Source organism: Salvelinus namaycush, chromosome 8 (assembly GCF_016432855.1).
Source record: "Salvelinus namaycush isolate Seneca chromosome 8, SaNama_1.0, whole genome shotgun sequence".
Lineage (NCBI taxonomy): Eukaryota > Metazoa > Chordata > Actinopteri > Salmoniformes > Salmonidae > Salvelinus > Salvelinus namaycush.
In genome coordinates, this window is record NC_052314.1 from 57,135,215 (window position 1) to 57,154,605 (window position 19,391).

The 19,391-nt window shown below is 43.1% G+C and overlaps 1 protein-coding gene across 1 annotated transcript in view; it reads right to left on the minus strand.

Moving 5' to 3' along the window:
* Window positions 1–19,391, minus strand: part of LOC120052885 (large neutral amino acids transporter small subunit 3-like) — a 34,938-nt gene that overhangs the window by 13,093 nt on the left and 2,454 nt on the right. Inside the window, exons 2-5 of the mRNA XM_039000083.1 lie at window positions 12,169–12,329; window positions 11,548–11,731; window positions 11,206–11,261; window positions 10,982–11,058 (exon numbers count right to left, since the gene is read on the minus strand). Of these exons, the coding sequence (XP_038856011.1) occupies window positions 10,982–11,058; window positions 11,206–11,261; window positions 11,548–11,731; window positions 12,169–12,322 (471 nt within the window). The 5' untranslated portion in view covers window positions 12,323–12,329. The remainder of the gene's footprint in view (window positions 1–10,981; window positions 11,059–11,205; window positions 11,262–11,547; window positions 11,732–12,168; window positions 12,330–19,391) is intronic.

Below are 19,391 nucleotides of genomic sequence, written 5' to 3' on the forward strand. Positions count from 1 at the left end.
TTGAGATAGAGACTGAAAAACAGCTTCTCGGTCCCAGCTTTGATGCACCTGTACTGACCTCGCCTTCTGGATGATAGCGGGGTGAACAGGCAGTGGCTCGGGAGGTTGTTGTCCTTGATGATCTTTTTGGCCTTCCTGTGACATCGGGTGGTGTAGGTGTCCTGGAGGGCAGGTAGTTTGCCCCTAAACCTAAAACTTCCCACCTTCTCCACTACTGTCCCGTCGATGTGGATAGGGGGGTGCTCCCTCTGCTGTTTCCTGAAGTCCACGATCATCTCCTTTGTTTTGTTGACTTTGAGTGTGAGGTTATTTTCCTGACACCACACTTCGAGGGCCCTCACCTCCTCCCTGTAGGCCGTCTCGTCGTTGATGGTAATCAAGCCTACCACTGTAGTGTCGTCTGCAAACTTGATTATTGAGTTGGAGGCGTGCAGTCATGGGTGAACAGGGAGTACAGTAGAGGGCTGAGAACGCACCCTTGTGGGGCCCCAGTGTTGAGGATCAGCGGGGTAGAAGTGTTGTTTCCTACCCTCACCACCTGGGGGGCGGCCCGTCAGAAAGTCCAGGACCCAGTTGCACAGGTCGGGGTCGAGCTTACTGACGAGTTTGGAGGGTACTATGGTGTTAAATGTTGAACTTTAGTCGATTTGAAAATAATGGAGAGCCGCACACTCTAGGAGCTCAGATGCAAAAATGTTATATCCAACTTTTCGACAGCCAAGCTGTCTTCATCATATTCGATGAACAGCATTCTTACATAGGTATTCCTCTTGTCCAGATGGGTTAGGGCAGTGTGCAGTGTGATTGCGATTCCGTCGTCTGTTTACCTATTGGGGCGGTAAGAAAATTGGAGTGTGTCTAGGGTGTCAGGTAGGGTGGAGGTGATCTGATCCTTGACTAGTCTCTCAAAGCACTTCATGGTGACGGAAGTGAGTGCTACGGGGCGATAGTTGTTTAGCTCAGTTACCTTAGCTTTCTTGGGAACAGGAACAATGGTGGCCCTCTTGAAGTATGTGGGAACAGCAGACTGGGATAGAGATTGATTGAATATGTCCATAAACACACCAGCCAGCTGGTCTGCGCATGCTCTGAGGATGCGGCTAGGGATGCCGTCTGGGCCGTCAGCCTTGCGAGGGTTAACACGTTTAAATGTTTTACTCACGTTGGCTGCGGTGAAGGAGAGGCTGCAGGTTTTGGTAGGGGGCCGTGTCGGTGGCACTGTATTGTCCTCAAAGCGAGCAAAGAAGTTGTTTAGTTTGTCTGGGAGCAAGACATCGGGGTCCGCAACGGGGCTGGTTTTCTTTTTGTAGTCCGTGATAGACTGTAGTCCGTGATTGACTGTAGACCCTGCCACATACCTCTCGTGTCTGAGCCGTTGAATTGTGACTCTACTGTGACTCTATACTGATGCTTAGCTTGTTTGATTGCATTGTTGATCATAGCCAGACAGCCATTTTCATGTCTTTCCATAGATTTCCATGCCGATTTCAGTCAAAACTGTAACTAGGCCACTCAGGAACATTCAACGTTGTCTTGGTAAGCAACTCCAGTGTAGATTTGGCCTTGTGTTTTAGGTTACTATCCTGCTTAAGGGTGAAATAATCTCCCAGTGTCTGTTGGAAAGCAGACTGAACCAGGTTTTCCTTTAAGATTTTGCATGCGCTTATAGCTGTATTCCGTATCTTTTTATGCAACAACAAAAAACTCCCTAGTCCTTGTCGATGACAAGCATACCCATAACATGATGCAGCCACCACTATGCTTGAAAATATGAAGAGTGGTACTCAGTGATGTGTTGGATTTTCGCCAAACAGAACACTTTGTATTCAGGACAAAAAGTTAATTTCTTTGCCACATTTTTTGCATGTTTACTTCATTTCCTTGTTGCAAACAGGATGCATGTTTTGGAATATTTGCATTCTGTTCATGCTTCCTTCTTTTCACTCTGTAATTTAGGTTAGTGTATTGTGGAGTAACTACAATGTTGTGGATCCATCCTCAGTTTTCTCCTATCACAACTATTAAACTCCGTAACTGTTTTAAAATCTCCATTGGCCTCATGGTGAATGAGCAGTTTCCTTCCTCTCCGGTAACTGTTACGATGGACACCTGTATCGTTGTAGTGACTGGGTGTATTGATACATCATCCAAAGTGTAACTAATAACTTCACCATGCTCAAAGGGATATTCAGTGTCTGCTTTTTTATTTTATTATTACAATTCTACCAATCGGTGCCGTTCTTTGCGAGGCATTGAAAAACCTCCCTGGTATTTGTGGTTGAATCTGTGCTTGAAATTCACTACTCGATTTAGGGACCTTACAGATAATTGTATGTGCGAGGTACAGAGATGGGGGTAGTCATTCAAAATCATATTAATCACTATTATTGAACATGCAATTTATGTGATTTGTTAAGCACATTTTTACTCCTGAACTTACTTAGGTTTGCCATAACAATGGGTTGAATACTTATTGACTCAAGACATTTTAGCTTTACATTTTTTATAAAATTAAAATAAAGATTCTACAAACAAAATTCCACTTTGACATTATGGGGTATTGTGTGTAGATCAGTGACACAAAATCTAAATGTAATCCATTTTAAATTCAGGCTCTAACACAATTAAATGTGGGGAAAGTAAAGGAGTGTGAATACTTCCCGAAGGCACTGGAAGTGCTCAAGATGCAATTCTACGAAAGTAACACCAGGGGGCGATATGAGCTGTTCATCTTTATGGAGAGGGTCCTGACACGCAGCATTGCAACACGTGTTAGGTCAGTTACTCTGCTGTTTTAGGAGACACATGCTAGCCTGAGGCAGGGGGAATAGCCTTGCTTTGTATTCACAGCCTCTGACTCGGCATATAATATCACAGTGCTGATTTTAGAGGTTTTTTGGTTCCTGGCACTTTTGCAAAACTAACAGTTTGACTTGGAAAAGGTAGAAAATATGGACATATGGGGTTATGAATAAACAAATACCATACAAGTCGTCTTGTAGATGCCTTCTTTTTTTCCTCACTCATTCTCTCCCTCCTCTTTTCTCTGTTGGAGGACTATGTGCAAGTACTGAGTGTCTGCGTGCCAAAAATGCATTTGTTGCTATGAATGTGTGTGTGTGTGAGAGAAATTGTGCAGGTGGCACAGTAGAAGCTGCTGAAGTAATGCCCAACACACAGACACACACACACACAACAGTTGTGAATATTTCCCCCTACGTCGTGCCAACAACTCTGTGCCAGTGCCAGCCTATGCAGATAAAAAGGGCACACCGATAATAACATACATCACATCAGGCTATGTCAACACCACTCTCCCTTTGGGAAAGTTCCTGTTTATCACAGCGGACTTTCCTGGTAGCCTCGCAAGCCGCCTGATCTCGCGAGCTCACATGAATGTTTGCTGCCACGGAGCGGTAATTAGTCAGGCTACTTTGCTGGTATAAACGCAAGTTAAATATAGTGACAACACATACTGCATTAGCACACTGAGCTTAAATACCTACCAGAATTGTGACGAGATTTCTCTATGGAGGCTTCAATCAAATCTTTGTGATTAGCTTTCTTTTTTATACATTGTATAAAAGTACAGACTCTACACACTGTTTGCACTTCTCTATATAGACATGTATTACGATTTTAAGTAGCACCCTATTTGCCATATAGTGCACTACTTTTGACCACTATGTAAGGAATAGGGTGCCATTTCAGATGCAAACTGTGTCAACTCACACTGTGCCAAGCTGAGCTTAAAGAGATTTATCAAACAGCATTGTGTTAACCTCTATTTAAAGATGTGCATAACAACCGGAATATATAAAGACTGCATCTATGTAAACAAGTTATATGAATCCTTTATATCAACAATAACTCTGTATACCTTTCCCCTCTGTCATCCCTTCACTATCTGTTCAATAAAAATCAGAAAATAGGAAAAGGGTGGGAGTTACCACTCCTTTAAAAGAAATAGATTCTTCAGATGCTTGGGCAGTTGTCTCTAACAATTAAATGCAACATTCTATTTTTTTTTAAACAGGAAGAAGCAAAACACACACACACACTTTGATACCCTACTTCAAGATATTTCCTGTTTTCCACATCACTCCCTCTCCCCCCTCCCAATTTAACCCTGCTGATAGTGACATACTAGCCTGTACCACAGTTTTCCGGACCAAGTGACTCGGCCAGGAAAAACCCTGTGCCCTGTACTCACTATATAGAACCCTTTGGGTACTGACTAAAGAACCCTACAAAATGGTTCTATATAGAACCTTAAGGGCTGCTATATGAAGTTATAGAACCATTTTTGGTACTATATAGAAACCTTTTTCTAAGAGTGTAGTTTTAGCCAATAACTAGGGCCTGCAGTTTTCCCTGGTCAGGTCTTGGCAGAGGTACAGATAAAGTCGCCCCATGGCCATTCTCTCTCCAGGTCCTGTAGGTCAGTGTATGGGTCAGGGCAGAGCTCCAGCTCGTTCTTAATGACCTATCTGAGGTATTCAGGGGCCTCAGCTACGTGCCCCCACACACACTACCATGGACTAACAGACAGAGACAGGCAAACAGAACCAAAGGTTGACATTATTTAGATGGATGGAACGAAAGAGTCAATGACTAGGAGGGAAACGTGTGAGACGTTTGCCATGTCATGCAGGGCTTTGCAGAGAGAGGGGTAGAGAGACAGAGAGAGGGGTAGAGAGACAGAGAGAGGGGTCGAGAGACAGAGAGAGGGTAGGAAGATGGGTGACTAAAGATGGGTGAACTCGAGAAAAAGCAGGGAGCTTTAAAAACAGAATCGGAACAAGATTCTACAACAACAAAAAGAGGAATGGGATATGTCTCGATTGCCCTGTAGAATGTAAGGTCATATAGCTCAGGTACCTCATATTGACTGACGGATTGACGGACGGACGTGTGATTTAGGTCAATGGAACGAAAGGGCCTTTACCACCTGGAAAGACTGCCACAGACCAGGGGGTTTACAGTGTGTGTATATATAGAGAAAGAGGAAAATAGAGATAGAGAGAGAGGGGGGGGGGGGGTAGAGAGAGGGGTAGAGGGAGATAGAGAGAGGGTGGAGAGAAAGAGAGGGGGAGAGAGGGAGAGACGCGTGTCCTTGTGTGTTTTGGGAAGGTGTGGGAGGCAGGGACGAGGCGTGTCGACAGCCCAGTGATCTGATTGGCTGACGGACGTGTGCCAGAATTTAGAGCCAGGAGCAGAACAGCATGTGCTGTGGAGACCCTGAACGGCCAACACACACACCCACTATTAATCACATTTATACGCAAAGAAAAACAAAAATACACACATACTATACAGAAAAAAGTATTAATCCTCCCAAAACACCAACTGCCAACCATATACAGTAATATAGTGTATAATAGCAATAGCTAAAGTATGCCTTATACAGTGCATTCGGAAAGTATTCAGACCCCTTGACTTTTCCAAATTTTGTTACGTTACAGCCTTATTCTGAAATTGATTAAATTACTTTTTTTGCTTATCAATCTACACACCATAATGACAAAGCAAAAACAGGTTTTAAATGTATTAAAAATAAAAAACAGAAATACCTTATTTACATAAGTATTCAGACACTTTGCTATGAGACTCGAAATTGAGCTCAGTTGCATCCTGTTTCCATTGATCATCCTTGAGATGTTTGGAGTCCACCTGTGGTAAATTAAATTGATTGGACATGATTTAGAAAGGCACACAAATGTCTATTTAAGGTCCCACAGTTGATAGTGCATGTCAGAGCAAAAACCAAGCCATGAGGGGAGGTGACCAAGAACCTGATGGTCACTCTGACAGAGCTCCAGAGTTCCTCTGTGGAGATGGGAGAACCTTCCAGAAGGACAACCATCTCTGCAGCCCCCCACCAATCAGGCCTTTATGGTAGAGTGGCCATTCTTGGACTCCAAGAATAAGGCTGTAAAGTAACAAAATGTGGAAAAAGTCATGGGGTCTAAATACTTTCCAAAGGCACTGTATATAAATGCAGTGCATTCGGAAAGTATTCAGACCCCTTCCCTTTTTACGCATTTTGTTACTTTACAACCTTCATCAAAAATGGATTAAATAAAACAATTCTCATCAATCTACATACAATACCCGTTCGGTGTAGATGGCGACACAATCAGAAGCCTTTATGAGTCACAGTGGTGCGGCGTGTGTACAGTCGTGGCCAAATGTTGAGAATGACACAAATATTAATTTTCACAAAGTCTGCTGCCTCAGTTTGTATGATGGCAATTTGCATATACTCCAGAATGTTATGAAGAGTGATCAGACGAAGCTGACATGTCAGTGATACTCTCGTTAACACAGGTGTGAGTGTTGACGAGGACAAGGCTGAAGATCACTCTGTCATGCTGATTGAGTTCGAATAACAGACTGGAAGCTTCAAAAGGAGGATGATGCTTAGAATCATTGTTCTTCCTCTGTCAACCATGGTTACCTGCAAGGAAACACATGCCGTCATCATTGCTTTGTACAAAAAGGGCTTCACAGGCAAGGATATTGCTGCAAGTAAGATTACACCTAAATCAACCATTTGTCGGATCATCAAGAACATCAAGGAGAGCGGTTCAATTGTTGTCAAGAAGGCTTCAGGGCACCCAAGAAAGTCCAGCAAGCGCCAGGACCGTATCCTAAAGTTGATTCAGCTGCGGGAGAGGGGCACCACCAGTACAGAGCTTGCTCAGGAGTGCATCTGCACGCACAGTGAGGCGAAGACTTTTGGAGGATGACATGGTGTCAAGAAGGGCAGCAAAGAAGCCACTTCTCTCCAGGAAAAACATCAGGGACAGACTGATATACTGCAAAAGGTACAGGGATTGGACTGCTGAGGACTGGGGTAAAGTCATTTTCTCTGATGAATCCCCTTTCCGATTGTTTGGGGCATCCGGAAAAACGCTTGTCCGGAGAAGACAAGATGAGCGCTACCATCAGTCCTGTGTCATGCCAACAGTAAAGCATCCTGAGACCATTCATGTGTGGGGTTGCTTCTCAGCCAAGGGAGTGGGCTCACTCAAAAATGTTCTTAAGAATACAGCCATGAATAAAGAATGGTACCAATACATCCTCCGAGAGCAACTTCTCCCAACCATCCAGGAACAGTTTGGTGACAAACAATGCCTTTTCCAGCATGATGGAGCACCTTGCCATAACGCAAAAGTGATAACTAAGTGGCTCGGGGAACAAAACATCGATATTTTGGGTCCATGGCCAGGAAACTCCCCAGACCTTAATCCCATTGAGAACTTGTGGTCAATCCTCAAGAGGCGGGTGGACAAATTCTGACAAACTCCAAGCATTGATTATGCAAGAATGGGCTGCCATCAGTCAGGATGTGGCCCAGAAGTTAATTGACAGCATGCCAGGGCGGATTGCAGAGGTCTTGAAAAAGAAGGGTCAAAATATTGACTCTTTGCATAAACTTCATGTAATTGTCAATAAAAGCCTTTGACACTTATGAAATGCTTGTAATTATACTTCAGTATTCCATAGTAACATCTGACAAAAATATCTAAAGACACTGAAGCAGCAAACTTTGTGGAAATTAATATTTCTGTCATTCTCAAAACTTTTGGCCATGACTGTACACTGAGTATACCAAACATTAGGAACATCTTCCTAACATTGAGTTTCACCCCACCTTTTCCCTCAAAACAGCCTCAATTTGTCGGGGCATGGACTCTACAAGGTGTCGAAAGCGTTCCACAGGGATGCTGGCCCATGTTGACTCCAATGCTTCCCACAGTTATGTAAAGTTGGCTGGATGTTGTTTGGGTGGTGGACCATTCTTGATACTCACAGGAAACTGTTGAGCGTAAAAAACCCAGCAGTGTTGCAGTTCTTGACACAAACCGGTGTGCCTGGCACCTACTACCATACACCGTTCAAAGGCACTTTATTTTGTCTTACCCATTCACCCTCGGGAATGGCACACACACAATCCACGTCTCAATTGTCTCGAGGCTTACAAATCATTCTTTAACCCGTCTCCTCCCCTTTATCTACACTGACTGCAGTGGGTTTAACAAGTCACATCAATAAGGGATCATAGCTTTCAGCTGGATTCACCTGGTCAGTCTATGTCATGGAAACAGCAGGTGTTCGGTAATGTTTTGTACACTCACTGTATAGTTAGTTATATCCATGGAATCTATTTCTATGGTTATAATAACCAAAATAGACTGGTCAAAATCAGATCACCTTTATTCACCAAGTACATTTACACATACTCAGGATTGTACTTGGTGATATGGTGTCGCTAGTGATAGACAACATTAAGAGAGAATACAGACGGCGGAGCTTAAACAAAGTTTACATACATTATATACAACTAGGTAGAGTGAGTATAGAGCTATAAGAGAATGAGCAGATATACAAATATACGGTTGACATACAGTGGGTATGTGGTTGATATACAGTTGATATGCGGTTGATATACAGTGAGTATGCGGTTGATATACAGTGGGTATGCAGTTGATATACAGTGGGTATGCAGTTGATATAGTGTTGACATACAGTGGGTATACGGTTAACACACAATGGGTATACGGTTGATATACAGTGGGTATGTGGTTGATATACAGTGGGTTGATATATGGTTGACATACAGTGGATATACGGTTAACATACAGTGGGTATACGGTTAACATACAGTGGGTATACGATTAACATACGGTCGACATACAGTGGGTATACGGTTGACATACAGTGGGTATGTATGCGGTTGATATACGGTTGATATACAGTGGGTATACGGTTGACATACAGTGGGTGTGCGGTTGATATACGGTTGATATACAGTGGGTGTGCGGTTGATATACGGTTGACATACAGTGGGTATACGGTTGACATACAGTGGGTATGCGGTTGATATACGGTTGACATACAGTGGGTATACGGTTGACATACAGTGGGTATGCGGTTGATATACAGTGGGTATGCGGTTGACATACAGTGGGTATGCGGTTGACATACAGTGGGTATACGGTTGACATACAGTGGGTGTGCGGTTGATATACAGTGGGTATGCGGTTGACATACAGTGGGTATGCGGTTGATATACAGTGGGTATGCGGTTGACATACAGTGGGTATGCGGTTGACATACAGTGGGTATGCGGTTGATATACGGTTGACATACAGTGGGTATACGGTTGACATACAGTGGGTATGCGGTTGATATACAGTGGGTATGCGGTTGACATACAGTGGGTATGCGGTTGACATACAGTGGGTATACGGTTGATATACAGTGGGTGTGCGGTTGACATACAGTGGGTATGCGGTTGACATACAGTGGGTGTGCGGTTGATATACAGTGGGTATGCGGTTGACATACAGTGGGTGTGCGGTTGATATACAGTGGGTATGCGGTTGACATACAGTGGGTGTGCGGTTGATATACAGTGGGTATGCGGTTGACATACAGTGGGTATGCGGTTGATATACGGTTGATATACGGTTGATATACAGTGGGTATACGGTTGACATACAGTGGGTATACGGTTGACATACAGTGGGTATACGGTTGACATACAGTGGGTATGCGGTTGATATACGGTTGATATACGGTTGATATACAGTGGGTATACGGTTGACATACAGTGGGTATACGGTTGACATACAGTGGGTATGCGGTTGATATACGGTTGATATACGGTTGACATACAGTGGGTATACGGTTGACATACAGTGGGTATACGGTTGACATACAGTGGGTGTGCGGTTGACATACAGTGGGTATGCGGTTGATATACGGTTGACATACAGTGGGTATGCGGTTGACATACAGAGGGTATGCGGTTGATATACGGTTGACATACAGTGGGTATGCGGTTGACATACAGAGGGTATGCGGTTGATATACGGTTGACATACAGTGGGTGTGCGGTTGACATACAGTGGGTATGCGGTTGATATACGGTTGACATACAGTGGGTATACGGTTTATATACAGTGGATGTACACATTTACAGTATCAGTATGAATTTATCTACATGCAGAGAGATGAATAGAGTGCAAATGCAGTACAGTGCAGTTATTTTGTGTACAGTTCAGAGATGGCAGCATGGAGTGCAGTCCTTTAGTCTCTATAGGCCACAGCACGGGGTAAGAAACCTTTCAGGTGCCGGGAGGTTTTGGTCATGAGTGGTGGGAGGAGCTACAGGAGGAGGGGCTCATTGTAATGGCTGGAATAGAATAAATGGAACGGAGTCAAACGTGGTTTCCATATGTCCTTCCAGTTCCCTGCTGCCAATGACTGGAACGAACTACAAAAATCTCTGAACCTGGAGACACTCATCTCCCTCACTAGCTTTAAGCACCAGCTGTCAGAGCAGCTCACAGATTACTGCACCTGTACATAGCCCATCTATAATTTAGCCCAAACAACTACCTCTTCCCCTACTGTATTTATTTATTTATTTTGCTCCTTTGCACCCCATTATTTTTATTTCTACTTTGTACATTCTTCCACTGCAAATCTACCATTCCAGTGTTTTACTTGCTGTATTGTATTTACTTCGCCACCATGGCCTTTTTTTGCCTTTACCTCCCTTATCTCACCTCATTTGCTCACATTGTATATAGACTTATTTTTCTACTGTATTATTGACTGTATGTTTGTTTTACTCCATGTGTAACTCTGTGTTGTTGTATGTGTCGAACTGCTTTGCTTTATCTTGGCCAGGTCGCAATTGTAAATGAGAACTTGTTCTCAACTTGCCTACCTGGTTAAATAAAGGTGGGGGGGGAAAAAGAAAAAAAAAGTTTGATACAGTTACATTAATTCCATTCCAGCCATTACAATGAGCCCGTCCTCCTATAGCTCCTCCCACCAGCCGCTGGTTCGTTCTGGGAACTTGGAATCTTTGGATATTGTCATTGTTGTGTCCATGTAGAGGAGAAGGATGATGGGTGCGTGCGCGTGCGTGTGCGTGTGTGTGTGTGTGTGCCTCTCTTACCGTGAGGGAGGTGAAGGTCAGGCAGATTCCTCCAAAGCCGTTGAAGGAGACCGCAATGAAAATGAGGGCCGAGAGTACTGGAGGAGGAAAGAGGAGACAAGAGGACAGAGTGAGTGAGATCTACGTGTGCAGTGTAATGTAATAAGCCGAAGTTGTGTTTAATGTAATTTCCTGTACATTTAGTGTTCATTTACATGTGGTTTCCAGTGGCTTAGGATTCTTACCTTCAGGGTTATAGGCAGCTCCAGCTATCATGGCACAAGAGAAAGCAAAACACGCACTGCAAGAGAGAGAGAGTTGACGATGACGCTGACTGGTGTAGACAATGATGATGACAATGGTTGTGAAGATAATGATTATGGTCACGAAGATGATGAACATGATAATTGTTTAAATACTACTAATGATGACAATACTCAATGATAATTGCGATGATGATGATGATTGTGATAATAATGACGATGATGACGATGGTGAAGATGACAATCCCAGTGTAGATGATGATGATATACTATTATTATACTATTATTATAATGATGATGACGACAATGTTTCCCGTCTTTTACCTGCCGAGGAGGCGGAGTGGGCGGGGCCCGTACTTGTCCATCAGGATACCTAGCGGCAGAGTGGCTGCACTCAGCAGGAAGGAGCCAATGGTAAAGCCCAGATTCAACATCTCTTCCTGGTCCACGCAGCTATGCCAGATACCACTGTCCCACGAACTGATGTTACTGAACACTGTCTCATTGTCTGGGAGGGGGTGGGGAGAGATGGAGGAGAGAGGGGGGAGAAGGAGAAGGGTAAGGAGGTGGAGAGAGAGAGGTGAGTATACAAGACACAGGAAACCACATGTGCTATAGACATATATTATCTATGGACGTATACAGGGGCGAATCCCAAGTTCCACAGGAGTTGAATTGTCACTTAGTCAAGCATTGATATCAGTGGTAGTTAGGATTCACCCCACAGTATCTATGGACATTTCTATGTATACCTGGGGTCAATTCTATTTCAATTCCAGACAATTCAGGAAGTACACTGAAATTCTCTTAAATGCTTTTCAATGAGGAACATTTTGAATTGGCATTTGGTCTTCTTTCTGAATTGACTGGAATTGAAATGGAATGGACCCCAACCCTGAAGTATACCATATCCCTGTGTGAGTGTTACCATGGATGGGGACGTACTTATGCAGAGGTGTGAGTAGAAGCCCTCATTCTTGAGCATGATGAGTAGCGATCCCCAGCCCAGCAGCACAGCAGAGAACAGCAGGTTCTCTATGACCGCAGTCACCGCCATCCACCAGCGCCTACGATAGGCCTGGGCCAGAGAAGGAGCCATAGCTGCTCTGGGGGGAGAGAGAGAGAGGGAGAGAGAGAGCGAGAGGGAGAGAGAGAGCGAGAGCAAGAGCGAGAGCAAGAGCGAGAGAGAGATAGCGAGAAAGAAAGGGAGAGAGAGGGAAAGGGAGGAAGAGAGAGATAGAGGGAGAAGGTGGTGAAAAGAAAAAGACAAGAGGAAGATAGAGAGTTTAACATTTAACAATCCTTTCTTACAGAATTAAGTACCACACACACTGTCCGTACAGAACTTCAATGTTGCATCAACAACTTCAAAGGTCCACAAAAACTAAAAATACATTTCAAAGCAAGAAAGGATGTTTTTTCTTAAAGTATGCAGCTACTTTCCTCCTCACTTTCATCTGAGCTCAGAGAGCAACAAAAAGAGAGGAACAGCAATACAAATTCTCTGTGGGATACCACTACTGAGAGTGAGGTTAAGGTCATTTGAACGATAAATACTTCAATAGACAGATGTAACAGATCCAAGATAAATTGTTTTTTGAGTTGGATGATCAATTGTGCAAATACTCTGAATGTAGACTATTCTAAGTTTGCAAAAACACATAGATCTGTCTGTGAATTAGTGCTGAGAGATTAACCGAAATGTTGGTTATTTATCGTTTTTGTCAGTTTCAAATATTTGAATTCCATTGTTTTTTGGATAAATCAGATCAAGCCCGAATTAGGGAGTTTTAGTTTCCAACAGGCGAATATTCTACATAGTTTAGCGCAGAAAACCTGGTAATTACCTACAATGACCATAGTCCATTGTGCGCCTACGTGTCCGGTCTGTGTGTTTCTTTTACGCCTGCTATGTTAGAATGCGTGATCGAGAGCAGTTGCTTTGTGAGGAACTCTACCTGAAAATACATTATCTAAGTGATTGATAATTGTTATTCAGCAGTCATAGAAGTATGCCTTATTTACCTTGAAGAACTACAAAATAGTGATTTTGTCAGACAGCATAGGCAGCAGCTAGAGATGAGATGACGTGGAATGAAACAATAAAGTCATCAAATAAATGTTTTATTATATACACAACTGAAATATTTTATTCAAATAATGTAACTAGATGATGGTTAATAAGTGATAAGCAGTAATGGGCAGTCTAAAAATTGTATTCATTGTTTTATTCTGTGTTGTTACAGCATTCAACCCACATAATGCATAGTGTATTTAATGTTGGTTTTTTTTGTATCTAAACCAAAATCGAAAACCGTGATTATTTTTTTGAACAATCGAACTGACCCCAAAAAGCACTAAATCGCTCAGCACTGCTGCAAAGACAGAATGGTAGATTTGAGAGTACTCATTTCCACTGTAACTAGAGGTTTAGCCGAGTGAGCAGCTGATTTGTGCTTGGGAAATGAACAGGATGTGGCTGTGTTGACTAATTTCAAAATCCAATTAAAATGTGGGCTGATTCAATTCTCAGTAAGTGGGGGTCTGATGTTTTTTGGTTTAAAAAAAATTTCCTGTGGAAAGCAACCAGGGAGAGCAAATGTTGCAGTTTTGGAGATTTCAAATAGATTAGAAAAAAAGGGAAAGGCTTCCATTCCCACTGAAAGGTGACTTCAAAGCTGTGTGGCTCAGCACAGCTTTCAAAAACTTGCCATCTCAGTGTGTTTGAGGCAATAACTTGAAGCCCACATCTTGATATTAGATGAAGTAATCCAAAACGTAATCAGCTGTTTTTAAGAATGTAACTGTAATCAGATTACTTGTGTTTACATATTTTTGGGGTTGATTACAGTTACTTCAGTTTTGTAATCTGATTACGTAATCCCGGTTACATGTAATCTGTTAGTACTAGAGGTCGACCGATTAATCGGAATGGCCAATTAATTAGGACCGATTTCAAGTTTTCATAACAATCGGTAATAGGCATTTTTGGACACCGATTGTGGCCGATTTAAAAAAAAAAAAATGTTTTTTAAACTTTATTTAATTAGGCAAGTCAGTTAAGAACACATTCTTATTTTCAATGACGGCCTAGGAACGGTGGGTTACTGCCTTGCTCAGGGGCAGAGCGACAGATTTTTACCTTGTCAGCTCGGGGATTCGATCTTGCAACCTTCCGGTTACTAGTCCAACGCTCTAACCACCTGCCTTACATTGCACTCCACGAGGAGCCTGCATGGCAGGCTGATTACCTGTTACGCGAGTGCAGCAAGAAGCCAAGGTAAGTTGCTAGCTAGCATTAAACTTATCTTATAAAAAACAATCAACCTTAACATAATCACTAGTTAATTAACTACACATGGTTGATGATATTACTTGTTTAGTAGGCTCTGAGGCTGAGTAGGCTGAGAGCCCTTGGTTCTCTATGGAGTTGTAGGTCAGGGTGTGACTAGGGTGTGTTCTAGTTCATTATTTCTATGTTGGTGTTTATATGGTTCCCAATTAGAGGCAGCTGGTAATCGTTGCCTCTAATTGGGGATCATATTTAGGTAGCCATTTCCCACCTGTGTTTGTGGGATATTGTTTGTGTATGTGCTTGTTCCGTTTCGTTTATTGTTTTTGTTTGAAAGTTTCACTTAAATAAAAGATGTGGAACTCTAATCACGCTGCGCCTTGGTCCGTCCATTTTCACGAGCGTGACAGACACATATTGCACTTTTACTTTCTTCTCCAACACTTTGTTTTTGCATTATCTAAACCAAATTGAACATGTTTCATTATTTATTTGAGGCTAAATTGATTTTATTGATGTATTATATTAAGTTCAAATAAGTGTTCATTCAGTATTGTTGTAACTATCATTATTACAAATAAATAAATAAATCGTCCGATTAATCGGTATCGGTATCGGCTTTTTTTGGTCCTCCAATAATCGGTATGGGCGTTAAAATCATAATCGGTCGACCTCTAGTTAGTACCTAATTCTGACCGTACAATAACTGCTTGGGGAAAAAACAGGGACAGTTTCCCTGTTAGTGTAGGTGGAAAGATCTAACTGCCATGAGGAGGGAGAGAGGAATAAGGGATTGGTGTAAAGAGGGATAAAGAAGACAAAAGAGCTGAATGGTGAGTAGAGTAGTGACCCCTGAATTGACCTTATTGCTGTGTCTGACTTCACGCTGTGGACCTATCAGGTATCAGACAGCAGGGACTGACACGAACACACACCCTGTTATTTGCACGTGCCTTTGGCACACACATATGCACACGGCCTGACCTAGTGAGGGAGGGTTTAGATTCGTAAAATGTGCCTTGTAAAAAATTTGAAATTCTAGTGAGGAGATTTTCTTCCTGGTATAACTCACAAATATGCATGTTTGCCTGTGGCCAATAGGCATGAAGTCTGTATGCATTAGAAAGTGGTTGTCAGACGTACAGTACCAGTCAAAAGTTTGGACACACCTACTCATTCCAGGGTTTATCTTTATTTTTACTATTTTCTACATTGTAGAATAATAATGAAGACATCAAAACTATGAAATAACACATATCGAATCATGTAGTCACCAAAAAAGTGTTAGACAAATATGTTATATTTGAGATTCTACAAAGTAGCCACCCTTTGCCTTGATGACAGTTTTGCACACTCTTGGTATTCTCTCAACCAGCTTCATGAGGTAGGCACCTGGAAAGTATTTCAATTAACAGGTGTGCCTTGTTCAAAGTTAATTTGTGGAATTTCTTTCCTTAATGTGTTTGTGCCAATCAGTTGCATTGTGACAAGGTAGGGGTGGTATACAAACAAAAAAACAAAAAAAATAAAAATAAAGAGAAACCCTTGAATGAGTAAGTATGTCCAAACTTTTGACTGGTACTGTAAGTGTGAATACATTCCAGTCTATCTGTGACTGTGTGTGTAGGTAAAGCAGGTTTGACTGAGGGTCTATTACCTCTCTTGTACACGTGCCTGCAGCCAGACTGGGACTCCTGCCAGCTGGGGACAAAAATAGCTGCAGTGGTCACAGACCTAGTGACACTTAACTACACTAGTACACTACATGGGCACACATCTATGTTGCACAGAATACCTGGTTATTGCAATGGCTGGAGAAATGTTTAATGGGAAAACTCTTTTTCAACATCAAATTGGTCATCTCTAGCACCACCCCAACATCAACATATGAAAACGGCGGGCTTCTATGTTTGTAGTCAGAAAGATATACGTTTTTTCCGATGACATCATCCGGAGACACTGATGACATCATCGGGTGTGAATCATGTGATTTTAACCAACTATTAGGTTACTTACTACCACATGTACATGACATAAGGATCTTGTACCTGGAACGTGTTCATACTGAACCCAAACATTGGAGAGTGTTAGACTTTGACCTCCAACCCCTGACCTCTCTGCTCCTTATGACGCAGAAATGTATGATGGAGTATTGAAGATGACCTATCTGAACCCTCCAATTTAATTTAGGCGAGTATTAAGCAGACCGGGCTCGGTTCCACGAGGGGGCAAAAGAGGGCTTAGCCCACCTCAGTTGAGACGCGTGCTCCCTCAGTTTTAGTTACATGTTCCTATATAAAAATACCAAAAAAGTTCAAATGATTGAGTGACAGGTTGGCGCAAAATCTGTATCTCCCCTGCGCTGTGTCCACAAGCGCCGCCAGGATAATGTCTCCATAGCTCTCTCCACCTCCAACTGTTCCTGACGATCTTGGAACAGAGGAGCCGGCCAGGTTAGCCTAGAATCCTACCCTAACCGCAGGATTTCTGTCCAAAAACTTTATTTTAACTGGTTCATAGAAAGAGTGGCTGGAATACTCAATATAATTCCAATGCAAGAACCCAAATGACACCTCTCTGTATAGCTACATATCGGTATGTTTCTTCATAGAAATAGATACATTCTATTATGGTTTTCTTAGTAGCCTATTGGTTGTCGTGCTTGTAAATGGAACTGTACGTATTGGAAACATGTTTATTGTAGGCCGGCATTACTTAATTGATTACGTGGGTCGAATATGACCCACAGAAGTGTATTGTGCCATATCACAACGTGTTGCTGTACTCATGAGCGGCATGGTTTTCCATGTTTGAAGTGGGCCTATGGGCCCATGGGCCTATTTGTTTGGCAAGACAGTTGTGCATGGCTGCATCTCGCTGTAGTATGATATGTTTTGGCTATTTGGATCTCCATTCGCCTTTTGAATACTGCGTTTGTTTACTGTTAATGTAACTAGCCTAAATACAGATTGTGTCATCCCTTGATCAATCTGATATTTTGTTTACTATGCTTCCTTGCTACAGTTGTTTTGTTCAGTTCTCAGTCATTCATTCTTATTCGCAGTTGTGTCGGTATTCTAAGCCAAACTGCTTGCTTTTCAGTATTTTAGTTTGCACACATGAATAACTAGGCTACTACTTTCAGCATTTAGTTGGCCTTATTTTGGTAAGACAGCAGTGTGTACGGCTGCATTCACATAGTGTTATGCACCTATTACAAACAGCCTATCTATCTTGTAGCCTATATTCATTACCAAAATGGCCCTGCTTCAGTGCTGATACTGCGCAGTGGAGATCGGCTATTTTAAAAGCTCTCAATGGTCTTGGAGTCTCGGCATTTGAACTTTATGTTTATTGAATTCAATATAATTCCAATGCAAGAACCCACCAAAATTGTACCCCCTCACTGATTTCAACTACCCCCTTAGTCATTTTATCCTGGTGCCGGGTCTGAAGTGATGACCCCCTCTGAAGAATCCCCCTCTGTCCATTTTGGTTGATCTCTCTCCCCTTAACATCTCTCTCTCCATCTCTTTTGTCTCGATCTCTCTGATTCAGAGATATCTAAGGAAGTCTCGAGCCATTGCTCGCCAGAGGTAGAGTTTCTCATGATAAACTGCAGACCACATTACCTACCGAGAGAGTTCTCATCTATATTCTTTGTAGTTGTTTACATACCACCACAGTCAGAGATTAGCACTAAGATAGCATTGAATGAGCAAACAAGAAAACGCTCACCCAGAGGCGGCGCTCCTAGTAGCCGGGGACTTTAAAGGCTAGAGCTGCCGCTTTCAAGGAGCGGGACTCTAACCCGGAAGCTTATAAGAAATCCAGCTATGCCCTCCGACAAACCATCAAACAGGCAAAGCGTCAATACACCGGCTCTGACGCTCGTCGGATGTAGCAGGGCCTGCAAACTATTACAGACTACAAAGGGAAGCACAGTCGAGAGCTGCCCAGTGACACGAGCCTACCAGACGAGCTAAACTACTTCTATGCTCGCTTCGAGGCAAGCAACACTGAAACATGCATGAGAGCACCAGCTGTACCTGAAGACTGTGTGATCACGCTCTCCGCAGCCGATGTGGGTAAGACCTTTAGATAGGTCAACATTCACAAGGTCGCAGGGCCAGACGGATTAACAGGACATGTACTGCGAGCATGCGCTGACCAACTCGCAAGTGTCTTCACTGACATGTTCAACCTCTCCCTGTCCGAGTCTGTAATACCAACATGTTTTAAGCAGACCACCATAGTGCCTGTACCCAAGAACACTAAGGCAACCTGCCTAAATGACTACTGACCCGTAGGACTCACGTCTGTAGCCATGAAGTGCTTGGAAAGGCTGGTCATGGCTCACATCAACACCATCATCCCAGAAACCCGGGACCCACTCTAATTTGCATACTGCCCCAACAGATCCACAGATAATGCAGTCTCTATTGCACTCCACACTGCCCTTTCCCACCTGGACAAAACCTATGAGAGATTGCTATTCATTGACTACAGCTCAGCGTTCAACATCATAGTACCCTCAAAGCTCATCAATAAGCTAAGGACCCTGGGACTAAACACCTCCCTCTGCAACTGGATCCTGGACTTCCTGACAGGCCGCCCCCAGGTGGTAAGGGTAGGTAACAACACATCCGCCACGCTGATCCTCAACACAGGGCCCCCCCAGGGGTGCGTGCTCATCCCCCTCCTGTACTCCCTGTTCACTCATGACTGCACGGCCAGGCACGACTCCAACACCATCATTACATTTGCAGATGACACAACAGTGGAAGGCCTAATCACCAACAACAACGAGACAGCCTATAGGGAGGAGGTCAGAGACCTGGCCGTGTGATGCCAGGACAACAACCTCTCCCTCAAC